This window comes from Sphaerodactylus townsendi, linkage group LG12 (assembly GCF_021028975.2).
Source record: "Sphaerodactylus townsendi isolate TG3544 linkage group LG12, MPM_Stown_v2.3, whole genome shotgun sequence".
Classification (NCBI taxonomy): domain Eukaryota; kingdom Metazoa; phylum Chordata; class Lepidosauria; order Squamata; family Sphaerodactylidae; genus Sphaerodactylus; species Sphaerodactylus townsendi.
The window spans coordinates 49495946-49515885 of record NC_059436.1 but is presented as its reverse complement, the minus strand read 5'-3'; the positions used below and the strand labels follow the sequence as shown (position 1 = coordinate 49515885).

The 19940-nt window shown below is 61.4% G+C and overlaps 1 protein-coding gene across 1 annotated transcript in view; it reads left to right on the top strand.

Moving 5' to 3' along the window:
• Positions 1–6481: 6481 nt before the first annotated feature.
• Positions 6482–19940, top strand: part of RALGDS (ral guanine nucleotide dissociation stimulator) — a gene marked incomplete at its 5' end in the record, with an annotated part of 29209 nt that continues 15750 nt past the window's right edge. Inside the window, 7 exons of the mRNA XM_048512161.1 lie at positions 6482–6570; positions 8775–8968; positions 9160–9281; positions 10084–10299; positions 11379–11482; positions 12739–12823; positions 19372–19449. Coding sequence (XP_048368118.1) covers positions 6482–6570; positions 8775–8968; positions 9160–9281; positions 10084–10299; positions 11379–11482; positions 12739–12823; positions 19372–19449 — 888 coding nt within the window. The remainder of the gene's footprint in view (positions 6571–8774; positions 8969–9159; positions 9282–10083; positions 10300–11378; positions 11483–12738; positions 12824–19371; positions 19450–19940) is intronic.

Below are 19940 nucleotides of genomic sequence, written 5' to 3'. Positions count from 1 at the left end.
GGGGGGTGGGGGGGGGGGGGGGTGGGGGGGGGGGGGGGTGGGGGGGGGGGGGGGTGGGGGGGGGGGGGGGTGGGGGGGGGGGGGGGTGGGGGGGGGGGGGGGTGGGGGGGGGGGGGGGTGGGGGGGGGGGGGGGTGGGGGGGGGGGGGGGTGGGGGGGGGGGGGGGTGGGGGGGGGGGGGGGTGGGGGGGGGGGGGGGTGGGGGGGGGGGGGGGTGGGGGGGGGGGGGGGTGGGGGGGGGGGGGGGTGGGGGGGGGGGGGGGTGGGGGGGGGGGGGGGTGGGGGGGGGGGGGGGTGGGGGGGGGGGGGGGTGGGGGGGGGGGGGGGTGGGGGGGGGGGGGGGTGGGGGGGGGGGGGGGTGGGGGGGGGGGGGGGTGGGGGGGGGGGGGGGTGGGGGGGGGGGGGGGTGGGGGGGGGGGGGGGTGGGGGGGGGGGGGGGTGGGGGGGGGGGGGGGTGGGGGGGGGGGGGGGTGGGGGGGGGGGGGGGTGGGGGGGGGGGGGGGTGGGGGGGGGGGGGGGTGGGGGGGGGGGGGGGTGGGGGGGGGGGGGGGTGGGGGGGGGGGGGGGTGGGGGGGGGGGGGGGTGGGGGGGGGGGGGGGTGGGGGGGGGGGGGGGTGGGGGGGGGGGGGGGTGGGGGGGGGGGGGGGTGGGGGGGGGGGGGGGTGGGGGGGGGGGGGGGTGGGGGGGGGGGGGGGTGGGGGGGGGGGGGGGTGGGGGGGGGGGGGGGTGGGGGGGGGGGGGGGTGGGGGGGGGGGGGGGTGGGGGGGGGGGGGGGTGGGGGGGGGGGGGGGTGGGGGGGGGGGGGGGTGGGGGGGGGGGGGGGTGGGGGGGGGGGGGGGTGGGGGGGGGGGGGGGTGGGGGGGGGGGGGGGTGGGGGGGGGGGGGGGTGGGGGGGGGGGGGGGTGGGGGGGGGGGGGGGTGGGGGGGGGGGGGGGTGGGGGGGGGGGGGGGTGGGGGGGGGGGGGGGTGGGGGGGGGGGGGGGTGGGGGGGGGGGGGGGTGGGGGGGGGGGGGGGTGGGGGGGGGGGGGGGTGGGGGGGGGGGGGGGTGGGGGGGGGGGGGGGTGGGGGGGGGGGGGGGTGGGGGGGGGGGGGGGTGGGGGGGGGGGGGGGTGGGGGGGGGGGGGGGTGGGGGGGGGGGGGGGTGGGGGGGGGGGGGGGTGGGGGGGGGGGGGGGTGGGGGGGGGGGGGGGTGGGGGGGGGGGGGGGTGGGGGGGGGGGGGGGTGGGGGGGGGGGGGGGTGGGGGGGGGGGGGGGTGGGGGGGGGGGGGGGTGGGGGGGGGGGGGGGTGGGGGGGGGGGGGGGTGGGGGGGGGGGGGGGTGGGGGGGGGGGGGGGTGGGGGGGGGGGGGGGTGGGGGGGGGGGGGGGTGGGGGGGGGGGGGGGTGGGGGGGGGGGGGGGTGGGGGGGGGGGGGGGTGGGGGGGGGGGGGGGTGGGGGGGGGGGGGGGTGGGGGGGGGGGGGGGTGGGGGGGGGGGGGGGTGGGGGGGGGGGGGGGTGGGGGGGGGGGGGGGTGGGGGGGGGGGGGGGTGGGGGGGGGGGGGGGTGGGGGGGGGGGGGGGTGGGGGGGGGGGGGGGTGGGGGGGGGGGGGGGTGGGGGGGGGGGGGGGTGGGGGGGGGGGGGGGTGGGGGGGGGGGGGGGTGGGGGGGGGGGGGGGTGGGGGGGGGGGGGGGTGGGGGGGGGGGGGGGTGGGGGGGGGGGGGGGTGGGGGGGGGGGGGGGTGGGGGGGGGGGGGGGTGGGGGGGGGGGGGGGTGGGGGGGGGGGGGGGTGGGGGGGGGGGGGGGTGGGGGGGGGGGGGGGTGGGGGGGGGGGGGGGTGGGGGGGGGGGGGGGTGGGGGGGGGGGGGGGTGGGGGGGGGGGGGGGTGGGGGGGGGGGGGGGTGGGGGGGGGGGGGGGTGGGGGGGGGGGGGGGTGGGGGGGGGGGGGGGTGGGGGGGGGGGGGGGTGGGGGGGGGGGGGGGTGGGGGGGGGGGGGGGTGGGGGGGGGGGGGGGTGGGGGGGGGGGGGGGTGGGGGGGGGGGGGGGTGGGGGGGGGGGGGGGTGGGGGGGGGGGGGGGTGGGGGGGGGGGGGGGTGGGGGGGGGGGGGGGTGGGGGGGGGGGGGGGTGGGGGGGGGGGGGGGTGGGGGGGGGGGGGGGTGGGGGGGGGGGGGGGTGGGGGGGGGGGGGGGTGGGGGGGGGGGGGGGTGGGGGGGGGGGGGGGTGGGGGGGGGGGGGGGTGGGGGGGGGGGGGGGTGGGGGGGGGGGGGGGTGGGGGGGGGGGGGGGTGGGGGGGGGGGGGGGTGGGGGGGGGGGGGGGTGGGGGGGGGGGGGGGTGGGGGGGGGGGGGGGTGGGGGGGGGGGGGGGTGGGGGGGGGGGGGGGTGGGGGGGGGGGGGGGTGGGGGGGGGGGGGGGTGGGGGGGGGGGGGGGTGGGGGGGGGGGGGGGTGGGGGGGGGGGGGGGTGGGGGGGGGGGGGGGTGGGGGGGGGGGGGGGTGGGGGGGGGGGGGGGTGGGGGGGGGGGGGGGTGGGGGGGGGGGGGGGTGGGGGGGGGGGGGGGTGGGGGGGGGGGGGGGTGGGGGGGGGGGGGGGTGGGGGGGGGGGGGGGTGGGGGGGGGGGGGGGTGGGGGGGGGGGGGGGTGGGGGGGGGGGGGGGTGGGGGGGGGGGGGGGTGGGGGGGGGGGGGGGTGGGGGGGGGGGGGGGTGGGGGGGGGGGGGGGTGGGGGGGGGGGGGGGTGGGGGGGGGGGGGGGTGGGGGGGGGGGGGGGTGGGGGGGGGGGGGGGTGGGGGGGGGGGGGGGTGGGGGGGGGGGGGGGTGGGGGGGGGGGGGGGTGGGGGGGGGGGGGGGTGGGGGGGGGGGGGGGTGGGGGGGGGGGGGGGTGGGGGGGGGGGGGGGTGGGGGGGGGGGGGGGTGGGGGGGGGGGGGGGTGGGGGGGGGGGGGGGTGGGGGGGGGGGGGGGTGGGGGGGGGGGGGGGTGGGGGGGGGGGGGGGTGGGGGGGGGGGGGGGTGGGGGGGGGGGGGGGTGGGGGGGGGGGGGGGTGGGGGGGGGGGGGGGTGGGGGGGGGGGGGGGTGGGGGGGGGGGGGGGTGGGGGGGGGGGGGGGTGGGGGGGGGGGGGGGTGGGGGGGGGGGGGGGTGGGGGGGGGGGGGGGTGGGGGGGGGGGGGGGTGGGGGGGGGGGGGGGTGGGGGGGGGGGGGGGTGGGGGGGGGGGGGGGTGGGGGGGGGGGGGGGTGGGGGGGGGGGGGGGTGGGGGGGGGGGGGGGTGGGGGGGGGGGGGGGTGGGGGGGGGGGGGGGTGGGGGGGGGGGGGGGTGGGGGGGGGGGGGGGTGGGGGGGGGGGGGGGTGGGGGGGGGGGGGGGTGGGGGGGGGGGGGGGTGGGGGGGGGGGGGGGTGGGGGGGGGGGGGGGTGGGGGGGGGGGGGGGTGGGGGGGGGGGGGGGTGGGGGGGGGGGGGGGTGGGGGGGGGGGGGGGTGGGGGGGGGGGGGGGTGGGGGGGGGGGGGGGTGGGGGGGGGGGGGGGTGGGGGGGGGGGGGGGTGGGGGGGGGGGGGGGTGGGGGGGGGGGGGGGTGGGGGGGGGGGGGGGTGGGGGGGGGGGGGGGTGGGGGGGGGGGGGGGTGGGGGGGGGGGGGGGTGGGGGGGGGGGGGGGTGGGGGGGGGGGGGGGTGGGGGGGGGGGGGGGTGGGGGGGGGGGGGGGTGGGGGGGGGGGGGGGTGGGGGGGGGGGGGGGTGGGGGGGGGGGGGGGTGGGGGGGGGGGGGGGTGGGGGGGGGGGGGGGTGGGGGGGGGGGGGGGTGGGGGGGGGGGGGGGTGGGGGGGGGGGGGGGTGGGGGGGGGGGGGGGTGGGGGGGGGGGGGGGTGGGGGGGGGGGGGGGTGGGGGGGGGGGGGGGTGGGGGGGGGGGGGGGTGGGGGGGGGGGGGGGTGGGGGGGGGGGGGGGTGGGGGGGGGGGGGGGTGGGGGGGGGGGGGGGTGGGGGGGGGGGGGGGTGGGGGGGGGGGGGGGTGGGGGGGGGGGGGGGTGGGGGGGGGGGGGGGTGGGGGGGGGGGGGGGTGGGGGGGGGGGGGGGTGGGGGGGGGGGGGGGTGGGGGGGGGGGGGGGTGGGGGGGGGGGGGGGTGGGGGGGGGGGGGGGTGGGGGGGGGGGGGGGTGGGGGGGGGGGGGGGTGGGGGGGGGGGGGGGTGGGGGGGGGGGGGGGTGGGGGGGGGGGGGGGTGGGGGGGGGGGGGGGTGGGGGGGGGGGGGGGTGGGGGGGGGGGGGGGTGGGGGGGGGGGGGGGTGGGGGGGGGGGGGGGTGGGGGGGGGGGGGGGTGGGGGGGGGGGGGGGTGGGGGGGGGGGGGGGTGGGGGGGGGGGGGGGTGGGGGGGGGGGGGGGTGGGGGGGGGGGGGGGTGGGGGGGGGGGGGGGTGGGGGGGGGGGGGGGTGGGGGGGGGGGGGGGTGGGGGGGGGGGGGGGTGGGGGGGGGGGGGGGTGGGGGGGGGGGGGGGTGGGGGGGGGGGGGGGTGGGGGGGGGGGGGGGTGGGGGGGGGGGGGGGTGGGGGGGGGGGGGGGTGGGGGGGGGGGGGGGTGGGGGGGGGGGGGGGTGGGGGGGGGGGGGGGTGGGGGGGGGGGGGGGTGGGGGGGGGGGGGGGTGGGGGGGGGGGGGGGTGGGGGGGGGGGGGGGTGGGGGGGGGGGGGGGTGGGGGGGGGGGGGGGTGGGGGGGGGGGGGGGTGGGGGGGGGGGGGGGTGGGGGGGGGGGGGGGTGGGGGGGGGGGGGGGTGGGGGGGGGGGGGGGTGGGGGGGGGGGGGGGTGGGGGGGGGGGGGGGTGGGGGGGGGGGGGGGTGGGGGGGGGGGGGGGTGGGGGGGGGGGGGGGTGGGGGGGGGGGGGGGTGGGGGGGGGGGGGGGTGGGGGGGGGGGGGGGTGGGGGGGGGGGGGGGTGGGGGGGGGGGGGGGTGGGGGGGGGGGGGGGTGGGGGGGGGGGGGGGTGGGGGGGGGGGGGGGTGGGGGGGGGGGGGGGTGGGGGGGGGGGGGGGTGGGGGGGGGGGGGGGTGGGGGGGGGGGGGGGTGGGGGGGGGGGGGGGTGGGGGGGGGGGGGGGTGGGGGGGGGGGGGGGTGGGGGGGGGGGGGGGTGGGGGGGGGGGGGGGTGGGGGGGGGGGGGGGTGGGGGGGGGGGGGGGTGGGGGGGGGGGGGGGTGGGGGGGGGGGGGGGTGGGGGGGGGGGGGGGTGGGGGGGGGGGGGGGTGGGGGGGGGGGGGGGTGGGGGGGGGGGGGGGTGGGGGGGGGGGGGGGTGGGGGGGGGGGGGGGTGGGGGGGGGGGGGGGTGGGGGGGGGGGGGGGTGGGGGGGGGGGGGGGTGGGGGGGGGGGGGGGTGGGGGGGGGGGGGGGTGGGGGGGGGGGGGGGTGGGGGGGGGGGGGGGTGGGGGGGGGGGGGGGTGGGGGGGGGGGGGGGTGGGGGGGGGGGGGGGTGGGGGGGGGGGGGGGTGGGGGGGGGGGGGGGTGGGGGGGGGGGGGGGTGGGGGGGGGGGGGGGTGGGGGGGGGGGGGGGTGGGGGGGGGGGGGGGTGGGGGGGGGGGGGGGTGGGGGGGGGGGGGGGTGGGGGGGGGGGGGGGTGGGGGGGGGGGGGGGTGGGGGGGGGGGGGGGTGGGGGGGGGGGGGGGTGGGGGGGGGTCGGGGGGGTGCTGTTGGGGGGAGGGGGGGGTGGGGGGAGGGGGGGGGGGGGGGGGGGGGGGGGTGGGGGGGGGGGGGGGAGGGGGGGGGGGGGGGGAGGGGGGTGGGGGGGGGGGGGGGGGGGGGGTTTCTGGGGGGGGGGGGGTGGGGGTCGGGGGGGGGGGGCGCGGGGGCGGGGGGTGGGGGGGGGGGGTGGGGGGGGGGGGGGGGGGGGGTGGGTCTCTCTCTCTCACACACACGCGCGCGCACACACACACACACGAATCCTGTCTCCCCGTCCCCCACAACCGCACATTGTTCTTTGAGAAAGCTACTTCAATGAATTTTTTAAAAATCTGACTAGAAAGGGGATTGCTCGCCACAACTCTGCATGAGTCCCTACTCCAGATCTGTTTCTCGATCGAATCAGTGGCAAGCACAGAATATCAGTTAGTCACAGTCATTTTTTTTTGTCTTTGCCGTCCAGTCACAGCTACCTTATGCTAACATTGTAGGATTTTCAAGGAAAGAGATCCTCTGAGGAAGTTTGCCATTCCATGCTCCAGGTCATGCTTAAAAGTGAACTTTTTGGGGTGTGAGGGTAAAATATACCCAGATTTTAACTCAGGATTGGTTGGGTGTGTGTGTGTGTTTCCTACCTGAAGTGTCAGAAATACTAAGCAAGAGTTCGAGATGTAAAACTGGGTAGATCTGAGTTCACCTCGTTACTCAGGCAAACAGCTCACTGCATGACCTTGGGCCAATTAGCCTCTGTCAGCCTACGTCGCAAGGTGGTTGTGAGGATAAAATAGGATAACTCCCTTGGAGGAAGGGCAGGCTATTAATAGCCTCTTTAGCGCATGTGCAAAACTAAACTGACTTCCTTTTTCTGCCCCATAGATATGGGAAGCTGCACGTCCAAGCTAACGGAGACCACCCCAGGCACGCTGTGGATGAGAGGCTGGAACTGAAAAAGTGAGTGTCGAACTCCTGAGCTCCTCTACGTCATCTGCAGCAGTGGCGTAGTGGTTAAGAGCAGGTGTACTCTAATCTGGAGGAACTGGGTTTGATTCCCCGCTCTGCCGCTTGAGCTGTGGAGGCTTATCTGGGGAATTCAGATGAGCCTGTGGACTCCAACACACACCGGCTGGGTGACCTTGGGCTAGTCACAGTTCTTCCGAGCTCTCCCAACCCCACCTACCTCACAGGGAGAGAGAGGGGGCATGAGTACAAACAGAAGCACAACTCAGTGGCCAAGAGGAAGAGTTTGGATTTATTCCCCCCCCCCTTTTCTCTCCTGTAAGGAGACTCAAAGGGGCTTACAAACTCCTTTCCCTTCCCCCCTCACAGTGACCACCCTGTGGGGTAGGTGGTGCTGAGAAAGCTCCGAAGAACTGTGACTAGCCCAAGGTCACCCAGCTGGCGCGTTTTGAACTGCACAGGCTAATCTGAATTCCCCACATAAGCCTCCGCAGCTCAAGCGGCAGAGCGGGGAATCAAACCCGGTTCCTCCAGATTAGAATGCACCTGCTCTTAACCACTACGCCACTGCTGGGCGGGAGGGCGTTGCTGGCCTTTGATCGCATAAATCACATGAGAAGATGAGCTGCCGTATGAACCTGAGATAGTGCAGCTGGCATTGCTGGACCTGCATTCTAGCTGCCAGAAATTTTGTTAGTCTTTTAAGATGCTGCCGGCCTCTTGCTCTTTCCTGCTGCTACAGAAGGCGGCCCATCATGAACTGGTGTCAGAAGAGCCTCATAGACAGTGGACACCTGGAGTGTTTCAGATCTCACCTTTGCTAGCTGCTACAGATTGGAGGGCTTTTCCACAATCTTGATTTTTGTGGTTTGTGTGCCTGTGTCCACTTTGGTTTTGTTTCTTTTCTGGCTATACTTTGCTCCCTCTAGTGGCCACTTTGATGTTACATTACTGTATTTCCAACTTATTTCCCTACCCAGGACAGTTTATTTCCTTGCACTGTGTGAAAATAAGCCGTAGATTCAGCGATGTAATATCAAAGCAACCACTAGAACAGTGATGGCGAACCTTTTCAAGACCGAGTGCCCAAACTGCAACCCAAAACCCACTTATTTATCGCAAAGTGCCAACCCGACAATTTAACCTGAATGCTGAGGTTTTAGTTTAGAAAAAATTGGTTGGCTCTGAGGCGTGCGTTACTCGGGAGTAAGCTTGGTGGTAGTTGTTGGCCTTGCTTTGAAGCAACCATGCAACTCTTCCAACGAGGTGAATCCGCGACCCTAGGAGGGTTTACTCAGAAGCAAGCCACCATTGCCAGCAACTGAGGCCTAATCCCTAGGTAAATGATCGCTTTAGTTCTTTGCATGAAAATCAGTTGAGGGTTTAACGAAGCAGCTTAACAGGGTTACCTACACTGCTTCCCCAAAACTAGGTCTTAGGTTTAATGCTAATAATCGAGCCCAGTGGCCCAGGCCAGCCTAGATGTGGGTGTGTGTGGCAGGGCGATTTCCCCCCCACATGATGAACTCTGTTTGTGCGTGCCCACAGAGAGGACAAAGCACATGAAGAACAAAAAACAATCCGATGTTATGTGGGCACACAAGCAATGAAAATAAGAGTGCAGACCATTCACTTGAAACCAGAAGCGGAGCTATCAGGAAGTGTGGGGTGCACATTGCACCGGGCGCATGCCTGGGGTGTGTGGAAAATCCCCCCCCACGGTGCCCCCTCCCTTGCGGCTCCCCACCCCACCCCACTTACCTTAGTTCAGCCTGAAAGTGCAGGCTGGAAAAAGCGGCCTGGTGGGAACTACACTTCCCAGGAGACCTTGGGGCTCGCAAGGTTTCCTGGGAAGTGTAGTTCCCACCAGGTTGTTGTCAGCCTCAAGTGAATAGGCCGCTTTTCCAGCCTCCACTTTCAGGCTAAACTAATATAAGGGGCCAGGGTGGGGCGCCACGCGGGGAGGGAGGGAGGGACCCAGAGTGCGCACAGATCGCAGTATGGCCCAGGTACGCCTCTGCTTGAAACCCCTTCTGTGCACAATAGGTGGAGTATCTGAGAGCTTAGCTTCCCAAGTTACTGTTCTCAGCTGTGCACCTCAAATATAATGTGCAAGAGAGACGAATGCATGTTTTGGACGTGTGTGGCACTGCACTGCTGAGTCGGTTCAACCTCCTCCTCCTCCTCCTCCTCCTCAGCACCATCTCTTCCATCCTGGGGGCCTGGTTGGACCAATACTCAGAAGACTTCCGCAAGCCGCCGGACTACTCTTGCCTCAAGCAGCTCATCATCTACGTGCGTCTCAACATTCCCGGGTCAGACCTGGAGCGGCGAGCGCGCATCCTCTTCTCCCAGTTCCAGCAGCAGGAGAGGGCGGAGCCAGAGACAGAAGGTGAGTGATGTTGGGTGACCTTGGGCCAGTCACGGTTCTCACAGAACTCTCTCAGCCCCCCTACCTCACCTACCTAAGGTGTCTGTTGTGAGGAGGAAGAGGGAAGGGGTTTGTAAGCCGCCTTGAGACTCGTTACGGTTGAGAAAAGCGAGGTATAAATCCAAACTCTTCTTTGTCTTCCTTCCTCCCAGCTGTAGACCACGGCAGCTGCTCCCTGCGTTTGGAGGAAGAGAACGGCTTGGCGGAAGGCAAGCCGGACTTCCTCTCCTTCTCTCCAGAGATGGTGGCTGAACAGTTCACGCTGATGGATGCTGTGAGTGTTGGGTTCTTTGAGGCACTGGGCCGGCCCCTCTCTTTGCCAGCTTCAACAAGTCACCCTTTGCCTCCGTGTTTCCATTCCAGGAGCTCTTTTTTTTTGGATCATTTGAATATTCCATTTTATATATATATATATATTCCAATTCCAAAGCCTTTATTGGCATTATAAATTACAGAGTTAGTAAAAAGGAGCATTTATCTACTAACTGAGACATTAAAATATTAAAATACATTAAAAGAACGTTGAACATTCACAACATTCACGCACACATAAAATAATTTAGCCGTTACTACTATGTAGGCAATGATTGCGCCTGACCAAATAGTTCCTCAAAAAACTCGCAACATTCTCACATACGAGATCACAGGAACCGTTGAGTAGAAAATTCATAGCAGATGGTAGCCTGACATCGTTTGAGCTCTCTATCAATGGACAGATGTATATAGAGCATAACGACTCGTACATTGGACATTCCAATAGTACATGTTGAACAGTCTCAACAATGGCCATATTACATTGGCATAACCTGTTCTCATATGGAGTGTTATTATACCTGCTACTTGAACTCAGTTGGTCTGATTCCCCATTTTATATCAAATTCTCTTCTTCATTCATTTTCAAACAATACATTTCCCCCCTTTCCCCCCTCCCCCCTGTATTTTCTTCATAGCTTTATCAAACAAACAGCAGTAAGTTCATTCTGTGTAATCTCTTCTCCCGTATCTCCTCGTTGACACCAGCTTCTTTCCTCCAGTCCGCCTATATAGCCCATATCTTCAAAATTTCTTTCTTCCAGGAGCTCTTTAAGAAGGTGATGCCTTATCACTGCCTGGGCTGCATCTGGTCCCAGCGGGACAAGAAAGGCAAAGAGCACTTGGCCCCGACCATCCGGGCCACCGTCTCGCAGTTCAACAGCGTCACCAACTGCGTCATCGCCACCTGCCTCGGGGACCGGGGGCTGAAGCCGCAGCAGAGGGCCAAAGTGGTGGAGCACTGGATCGAGGTGGCGCGGGTGAGCTCAGCGCCGGTGCCCTTTTTCCGGCCAGTGGTGGGATCTGAGCCGGGAATCCGGTGGTAGACTTTGGAATCTGGAGGCTTTCAGGAGACTTAAAAACAAAACAAAACTGGCAGGGAGGTTTTTTGTTTTGTTTAAGTGTCAACAAGGCCTTACGCGGCATGGGGCCCTCATACCTACGGGACCGCATTACCCCATATGTCCCGGTTTGTCCTCTGCGTTTGGCAGAGGCCAACTTACTGGAGATCCCTGGCCCCTCAATGACGCGGCTGGCCTCCACTCGGACCAGGGCCTTCACGGCTCTGGCCCCTGCCTGGTGGAACGCTCTCCCTCCAGCTGTCCAGGCCCTGCGGGACCTTGGTGAGTTCCGCAGGGCCTGTAAGACGGAGCTATTCCACCGGGCCGGGCTGGCCGCGGTTCCACCGCCCCCCACTGAGGCTGCCTGTTTTTCCATCTTGGTGGGGCCCTGACTCCATCTTGGGCCCTGCCTACCCACTACCCCTTTTGGCCTTTAGATCAGGCGCCTGTTTTTAACAACTTCTGTTGTTTTAATCTGTATTTATTTTTAGTAACTGCTGCTCGAGTTTTAATGGGTTTAAGTTATATTTTTGTATTGATTTGCTGTCTTAGAGAACAGCTGTCTTGTGATCCGCCTCGAGCCCTTCGGGGGTGAGGCGGCCTATAAATTCAACAAATTAATAAATAAAACAGACTGCCCAAGTTCCACCTCCAAAAATGGCTGCTTCCTCTGTTGACGCCCGAGTCAGAGTTGCAGCGGACTTGCGGGACGGCCCCTCCATCCTTTGTGGCACCAGGGGGCACATAGTCCTTCTAGTCTTCCTTCTTTCCAGCCAGATTATTTGGGGGGGAAAAACCTTGAATCTGTGAATTTATGCAAAGCAAGGAAACCACTGAAATGCGTGGTTCGCTCAGATTGCAACTTTTGGGCGACTTGGATAATACTAGTTTGTCAGAGGTCCCGTTCCTAACCCGCACGAGGACTTCGATCCGTGGGCTGTCCGGTCTCTTTTCCACTAGTGGCGTTAACTCTCGTGTCCATCTGGTGTCTTCCCCAGGAGTGCCGAATTTTGAAGAATTTCTCTTCTCTGCGTGCCATTCTGTCTGCCCTGCAGTGCAACGCGGTACACAGGCTGAAGAAGACGTGGGACGAGGTGTCACGGTGAGTCTAGAAGAAGAAGAAGAAGAGTTTGGATTTATATCCCCCCCCTTTCTCTCCTGCAGGAGACTCAAAGGGACTGACAATCTCCTTGCCCTTCCCCCCTCACAACAAACACCCTGTGAGGTGGGTGGGGCTGAGAGAGCTCCGAGAAGCTGTGACTAGCCCAAGGTCGCCCAACTGGTGTGTGTGGGAGTGCCCGGGCTGATCTGAATTCCCCAGATAAGCCTCCACAGCTCAGGCGGCAGAGCTGGGAATCAAACCTGGTTCCTCCAGATTAGATACATGAGCTCTTAACCTCCTACGCCACTGCTGTCTAGCAGGAGGGAATCCCCCTTGAGTGTGACCCACCCCTGAGTCTTCAGTGCAGACCCCTTTTTTGCCTTGGAGGGACTGCACCCACCGTCTACAGCAGGGGAGTCACAGGAGCAGCGGGGGCGTAGTGGTTAAGAGCAGGTGTACTCTAATCTGGAGGAATCGGGTTTGATTCCCCGCTCTGCCACCTGAGCTGTGGAGGCTTATCTGGGGAATTCACATTAGCCTGTGCACTCCCACACACGCCAACTGGGTGACCTTGGGCTAGTCACAGTTCTTCGGAGCTCTCTCAGCCCCACCTACCTCACGGGTAGGTTTGTTGTGGGGGGGAGGGGACAGAAAGGAGATTGTCAGCCCCTTTGAGTCTCCTTACAGGAGAGAAATGGGAGGGATGTACATCTTCTTCATTTGTTACGAGGGCCAAATATGACATAAATGTGACTTGGTCAGGTTGGGCCCTGGGGGTGGGGGATGGGGTGTGTGTTTCAGCTGGACCCAGAATGGCACTGGAGTGAGATGTGCCTGGATTGGCAAGCCCACAGCAGGGTGGGGTGGGGGGGTTGGCTTGAGAGGGCTTAGGCCCACGAGCCAGCTGAGGTAATTTCCCCCCTTGCTCCTTCTCTGGGATAGGGATCGGTTGCAGGGGTTGCCTCAGCTGGCTTGTGGGCCTGATAAGCCCCCTCAAGATGGGCCTGATAAGCCCCCAAGCTGCACATTTGACACCCTCGGTCTACAGCAGAGGTCTGCAACCTGCGGCTCTCCAGATGTCCATGGACTGCAAATCCCATCAGCCCCTGCCAGCATGGCCAATTGGTCTACAGTTTTGGGAGATTAATAGCAGCCCGCCAAAGCCGAGTGGTAGTTGAGATCCTGGACAAAAAGCTGAAACCCTCTTTTGCCTCTGTCAATGCTGAGTTTTGTGCCTGTCCTTCCGCCCCGAACAGGGAGAGCTTCCGCACTTTCCACGAACTGTCAGAAATCTTTTCGGACGAGAATAACCATTCGTTGAGCCGGGAACTCCTCATCAAGGTAAGAACAGAACAATAACATTAGTACTATTAGACGCTGAGGATCAGCAAAATATCACTTAGAGTAGATCTATTTTGTTATAAAAGACAGAAATATTATACCTTTAATTTGTTCTATGTTATAAAATAGACAAACTGCATGTTGTAATGTATTCCTCGTGAAACTAGGAAGCCGAGCTATAATGCAACAATGCATTATAGAGAACAATACAAGATGCACGAAAATTTTTTAAGTAGTCATAATTTTTGTTGTACACCTTTTTTGTTTCTTTTACGCACCTTTCTTCCCCGTTACCCTTTATTTCTTGACCGTTTGTGGTTTAATGGTTTTTGTTGTATTGTTATTAATTTCATCTTTTTAATAAAATTAAAAAATAAAAAGGTAAGAGGTATCGACAGCTGGGTCAGCTCTCAGCGTCCAATAGGTCAAAAAACCTGCCGCTCACACTACCTGGGATAATAAATGGTGTGTGAGCGGGTGTGTCCTGCTTAATTATTAATTCTGTACCTCATTTATGCCCAACTTGCTGGAGGTAGAGTGTAGATGACGGGGGAAGGCAGTGGCAAACTGCTCTGTAAACAAAGTCTGCCCAGTGAACAGCACGATGTGTTGTCACCCCATGGGACAGTGAGGACCCAGTGCTTGTGCAGGGGACTACCTTTGGCTTTCTCCCCAGTGAGGGCTGCAAGCATCTTACAACCTCCTTTCCTGTAGTTTATTCTCACAACAACCCTGTGAAGTCGGCTTCGTGGAGAGCATGTGAATAGCCCAGCGTCACCCAGCAAGTTTCCGTGGGCGAGTGAGGACTCAAACCCAGGTTTCCCAGTTCCCGTCAACACTCTTAACCGTTCATGGTTAAGAGCAAGTGCACTGAGGGCGATTCCGCACACGAGTAAAATAGGTTCGACCCAGTTCCCTGAGAAGGGTACTGACCTAGGTCGAAGCCATTGTTGTTCCCCACTGCAACCAGCTTGATCCCAGCTCGGAGGGCGGAATCTTCCTGTGCCTCTTCGCCGCTCCGTTCCAATTGGCTACTGTTCTACGGCCATGTTCCGTCTATCCCCACACACGTTATAAAAAAAACTGCCACAGGAATGGAGGGAAAGGGGGGATATTAATCCAAACTCCTCCTCCTCCTCCTCCTCCTCCTCCTCTATTTCTTCTTCTTCTTCTTCTTCTTCTTCTTCTTCTTCTTCTTCTTCTTCTTCTTCTTCTTCTTCTTCTTCTTCTTCTTCTTCTTCTTCCTCCTCCTCCTCCTCCTCCTCCTCCTCCTCCTCCTCCTCCTCCTCCTCCTCCTCCTCACGGTGGAGAAAACCAGGGGATGAATCCAAATTCTTTTCTTCTGCTACACCACATTGCTACATATTCTGGAATGTTGAGCTGTGTTTGTTGGTGGTGACACGCGCACGCGCACGCTCCCTTCCCCACTCCCCTGGATCCCAAGAATGTGCTTCACGGTTGAGGAATGGCCGGTTTCCCCTTTCAGTCTCCTGTGCCAAGCAGGCCGGGCTGAGCGCTGACAGCTGGCCTGCCTGCCTGCTTAGTTTCAGAGGCTTGGGCGGCTCCAAGCCCCGGCAGCCCAGGAATCCCCCACGAGGGCGGGAGATAAGCGATGGAAGGGAACGCCCAGGGAGATCTGGCCTGCCACAGAGGGATTCCCTTCCCTTATCTCGTGCAGCAGAGGGAGCAGCTGGCGGCGGTGAATTTCCCAAGCTCCCTCCTGACTGCGTTGCTTGCTTTGAAACCCACGTCACAACCGTGGAGTTTGGCAGGTCTCCCTTTCTGTACAATTCTTCCTCGGGCCCTTTAAAGAAACGACACCTGGGAGCTATATGTGGGCGCTTAAACCGGCTGACGTGCCGGTGACCTGCATGGCCCGGGCTAGACCAATCTCGGCTGCTAAGCCGGGTCAGCACTGGTAAATATTTGCATGGGAGAACACCCAGGAAATCCAGAGTCGCTGCACAGAGATGGGCAACGTCAGAGCAACTCTAAGAACATAAGAACATAAGAACAAGCCTGCTGGATCAGACCAGAGTCCATCTAGTCCAGCTCTCTGCTACTCGCAGTGGCCCACCAGGTGCCTTTGGGAGCTCACGTTCAGGATGTGAAAGCAATGACCTTCTACTGCTGCTGCTCCTGAGCACCTGGACTGTTAAGGCATTTGCAACCTCAGATCAAGGAGGATCAAAATTGGTAGCCATATGTTGGCCGTATTAAGAAAAATGGGAATACAAGATCAGTTATACAATGCCATTAGCGAAATATATAAACATCAAGAGGCTGCAATTAAAATAAACGGAAGCTATTCCAAAAAATTCAAGATCGAAAAAGGGACAAGGCAGGGATGTCCAATATCACCCCTGTTATTTATAAATACGTTAGAGATATTAATAAGAGACATCATAAAACAGAACTTTTTTAAAGGTATAAAAATAAAAAAATATTCCTTTAAAATTTTGGCGTTTGCAGACGACTTAGTCCTTTTTATCGAAGACCCAATTACAAATTGTAACAAAGTCCTAGAGGTCATAGAACGTTACGGGGCTCTGGCAGGATTAAAAATTAATATTCACAAAACTAAGATGCTAGCATTCAACTTAACAAAAAAAGAAAAAAGAAAACTTCAAGAAATAACAAATATAGAAGTAGAAAATAAAATAAAATATTTGGGAATCTACCTTGAAGATAATAATAAAAACCTAGTAAAAAATAATTATGATCAACTATGGTCATCGGTCCATAGTAAACTACAGGACTGGACAGGAAAACAAACCTCACTACTAGGTAGAATAAGCATAATTAAAATGAATATTCTTCCTAAATTCATGTTTCTTTTTTTGAACATTCCTTTGATGCTAGCTAAATCTAACTTTACATTATGGAGGAAAGAAATAAATAAATTTATATGGGAGGGAAAAAAGCCCAGAGTCCGATATAAAGATCTTATACAACACAAGAACCAAGGGGGTCTAGCTGTGCCAGACCTACAGATCTACCACGACGCAGCAGCACTGGGTTGGGTTAAGGAATGGGCTAAACTGGAAAATCATAAGCTGCTAGAACTTGAAGGATATAATCTGCCCAAAGGCTGGCATGCGTACCTATGGCCGAACAAAGAAAAAACCACCACAATTGACAAAGTCATTAAAAACCACTTTATTCGATATACGTTGATCAAGATTTGGAATAGATACAGAAATATATTTTATAACAAGCTTCCAACCTGGGTATCCAGACTGGAATCACAATTTGGTGGTACTAGAGCGACAACAGATGTTTGGCCAAGGTACCAAGACATAATCTTGTGGAACAATGACAAACCTATATTAAAAAAAAGGGAACAGATTATTTGGGAAAATCAACAATGCCACTGGTATACTTATTGCCAGATTGAAAGCTACTTCAAATCAGATATTCAAAAATGGGGTATTAATAAACAGAAATCAGAAATAGATAAGGCATTAATAGGTCCAGATAAAAAAAACGTGAGTACTATCTATAAGATACTATTAAAACAATATACAGAACAGGAGGAAGTGAAACCAAATATGGTGCGATGGGCAGAAAATATAAAAGAAACTATTAAGTTAGAACAGTGGGGAAGATTCTATAAAGAAATTTATAAATACTCACCAAACTCAGCTATTTGGGAAAACAGCATTAAAATGTATTACAGAACTTACCTCACACCGAATGTATTGCATAAAATGAATACCCAAATACCACCACACTGCTGGAAATGTGGGCAGACCGTGGGAACATTTCAACATGTTTGGTGGACATGTAAAGAAGTCAAAAGGTATTGGGGAGAAATCCATACCCATATAACTAGAATAATAAAAATCAACTTTAGGAAAACTGAGGCCACCTACCTATTAGGACCTGCACTAATGAAAGAGAGAATACCTGAAAAAATTAAACACCTTTTATTTCATATGATTTCAGCAGCGAGAATCGTTTTAGCAAGGTACTGGAAGTCTGCAGTGATACCAAAGACAAACGAATGGATGATCAAGATGCAGCAGTCCCACAAAATGGATAAACTTTCCTTTTTAATAAATAACCGATCACCAGAATTCTATCAACAAATCTGGCAGCCTTGGTCAGATTACGTTTCAGTTTTTCGTTTAAATGCTAATTAGAAGGAATAGAATTTAATTTTCTTTTTTAAGTCGTAGAAATTAACCTAAGGTTACTATTATTGTAAGAATTTTAACTCTATAGCATGTTAGACAAAATGAATTCAATCGCGCGCTTTTTACAAATGTGAAAGCTGGAGTGGAAGCCAGGGGAGGGAAGGGTGGGAGCATGGGGAGGGGGGTAATAAGGGGAAGGGATAAGAGGGGAGGTACAATGGGTAATTCCACATACAAACCTTGACTAAATTGTTTTTGATATACTTATTGATTATGGAATAACTACCCGCAATTATGTACTTTGTGAAGGAACAAAAAACCATATATTGATTTCTGTACTTTAGTGTACTATTGTATATATATATACACTGTTTTTTTCCCCTTCCTTATATGCTTATAATTTCTCCTCTTATTCCTCATATAAATTCAATAAAATATCTTAGTAAAATAAAAAAAAAAATTGGTAGCCATAAATCAACTTCTCCTCCATAAATCTGTCCAAGCGCCTTTTAAAGCTATCCAGGTTAGTGGCCATCACCACCTCCTGTGGCAGCATATTCCAAACACCAATCACACGTTGCGTGAAGAAGTGTTTCCTTTTATTAGTCCTAATTCTTCCCCCCAGCATTTTCAATGTATGCCCCCGGTTCTAGTATTGTGAGAAAGAGAGAAAAATTTCTCTCTGTCAACAATTTCTACCCCATGCATAATTTTATAGACTTCAATCCTATCCCGCCTCAGCCGTCTCCTCTCCAAACTAAAGAGTCCCAAACGCTGCAGCCTCTCCTCATAAGGAAGGTGCTCCAGTCCCTCAATCATCCTCGTTGCCCTTCTCTGCACTTTTTCTATCTCTTCGATATCCTTTTTGAGATGCGGCGACCAGAACTGAACACAGGACTCCAAGTGCGGTCGCACCACTGCTTTATATAAGGGCATGACAATTCTTTGCTGTTTTATTATCAGTTCCTTTCCTAATGATCCCCAGCGTAGAGTTTGCCTTTTTCTCAGCTGCCATGCATTGAGTTGACATTCCCATGGAACTATCAACTAAGACGCCCAAATCCCTTTCCTGGTCTGTGACTGATAGCACTGACCCCTGTAGCGTGTATGTGAAGTTTGGATTTTTTGCCCCGATGTGCATCACTGAACATCTCTAACTTTGAAAATCCTGCGTAGTCATCGCAATTTGTCTGCAACTTGACAGCGCTTTCCACCACCGTGTGGGTACTGCGGCCCCTCTTTCTTCTTAGCTTAGGTGGGTTCTCCCTTCCAGAATCTACAGTTGCTTCCCCCGGAGGGCAGCAGCTGAGCGAGACAAGGGTTTATTTTAAAGGTGTAGGCCACAGTAGACCTGCGAAGCTGCATCAGGGGCAGAGCGAGGGGGAACTGCGTCTGAGGCATGTGAGCGCCCCAGCCTCGGTGCCGCCCCCTCCGCCCCCTCCATGCCCCAGCCATGCCCCCACACCAGCGCGAGCCCTGGGCGTTGCAACCCCTTCCTCCCATTCCAGCAGTGGCATAGGAGGTTAAGAGCTCGTCTGTCTAATCTGGAGGAACCGGGTTTGATTCCCAGCTCTGCCGCCTGAGCTGTGGAGGCTTATCTGGGGAATTCAGATTAGCCTGTGCACTCCCACACACGCCAGCTGGGTGACCATTGGCTAGTCACAGTTCTTCTGAGCTCTCTCAGCCCCACCTACTTTACAGAGTGTTTGTTGTGAAGGGGGAAGGGCAAGGAGATTGTAAGCCCCTTTGGATCTCCTTACAGGAGAGAAAGGGGGGATATAAATCCAAACTACCCCTCCTCCTCCTCTTCTTCTTCTGCTTCTGCTTCTTCCTCTTCCTCCTCCTCCTCCTCCTCCTCCCCATGGGCGCTATGCCACTGGGCTACATGGAAGTGGGCACCATTAGTGGGATATTTTTGTTGTTATTGTTTCTCTGGGGAAAGCTGGGGCGCCCACCTCCACCACCGAATGTCTTTGTTTAAGGTTTGGCAGGCTGTGCCCTGAATTTAAAGTCTTGTGGGTAAACTGGCACCCTTCGTGCAATGAGTGGGTACTGCCAATACAAGGACAAAGCAGTGGCCGGACCAGTTTGCGGGGGTGGGGAGGCGAATGAGTCGGGATTTTCAAGTGCAGCGAGAGGTTTGGGCCTTTCCCCCGCTTTGGCAATCCCGCCTTTCTGGGTTCTCCCCTGGATCAAGGGAGAGTTTGCTTGATCACCTACAACCGTGGTGGCGAACCTTTGGCACTCCAGATGTTATGGACTACAATTCCCATCAGCCCCTGCCAGCATGGCCAATTGACCACCCGCCACCCGTGGGTTTCACGCTTTATCAGTCGCAGGCGCAGCAGAGTACATCTAAACCTGCCTTCCGTGTTTCCTGATCTTTTGTTTTCTTCTCTGGCAATCCAGGAGGGGACCTCTAAGTTTGCCACGCTTGAGATCAACCCCAAGAGGGCTCAGAAGCGTCAGCAGCAGCAGCGAGAGATGGTGAGCCCTCAGGAACGCCCCTTTTCCCGAGGCAGACCCAGAGATCCAGCCAATGCAAGATACTCTCCCCGGCCGGCCGGCCAGCCAGCACAAGGGGATTGGTTAACCCTGTGCCTAACAGTCCTTTACAGTGGGCTTGGTACCAGCAGTGGGCCCTGAGACCTTTTGCATGCAAAGCCGCTGATCTGTGCCCCCCCTCCCCCCGCAATCTCTTAGGACTATTTGTCTAACTCGGAATTCCTTGCCTAGGCTTTAGCCCAGAGGTGGGATCCAGCAGGTTCTCACAGGTTCCCAAGAGTAGGTTACTAATTATTTGCGTGTGCTGAGAGGGGGTTACTAATTGGTGATTTTGCCACGTGATTTTTGCCTTAGTTACGTCCCTCCTCTCCGCAGTAGCGCGCAGAACTGGAAGCAGTCTAGCAGGAGGTAGACCGGTGTGCGTAGCAGCCTGCACCTGCATGCATTCATTTCCCGCCCAAGGACTGGCGCAG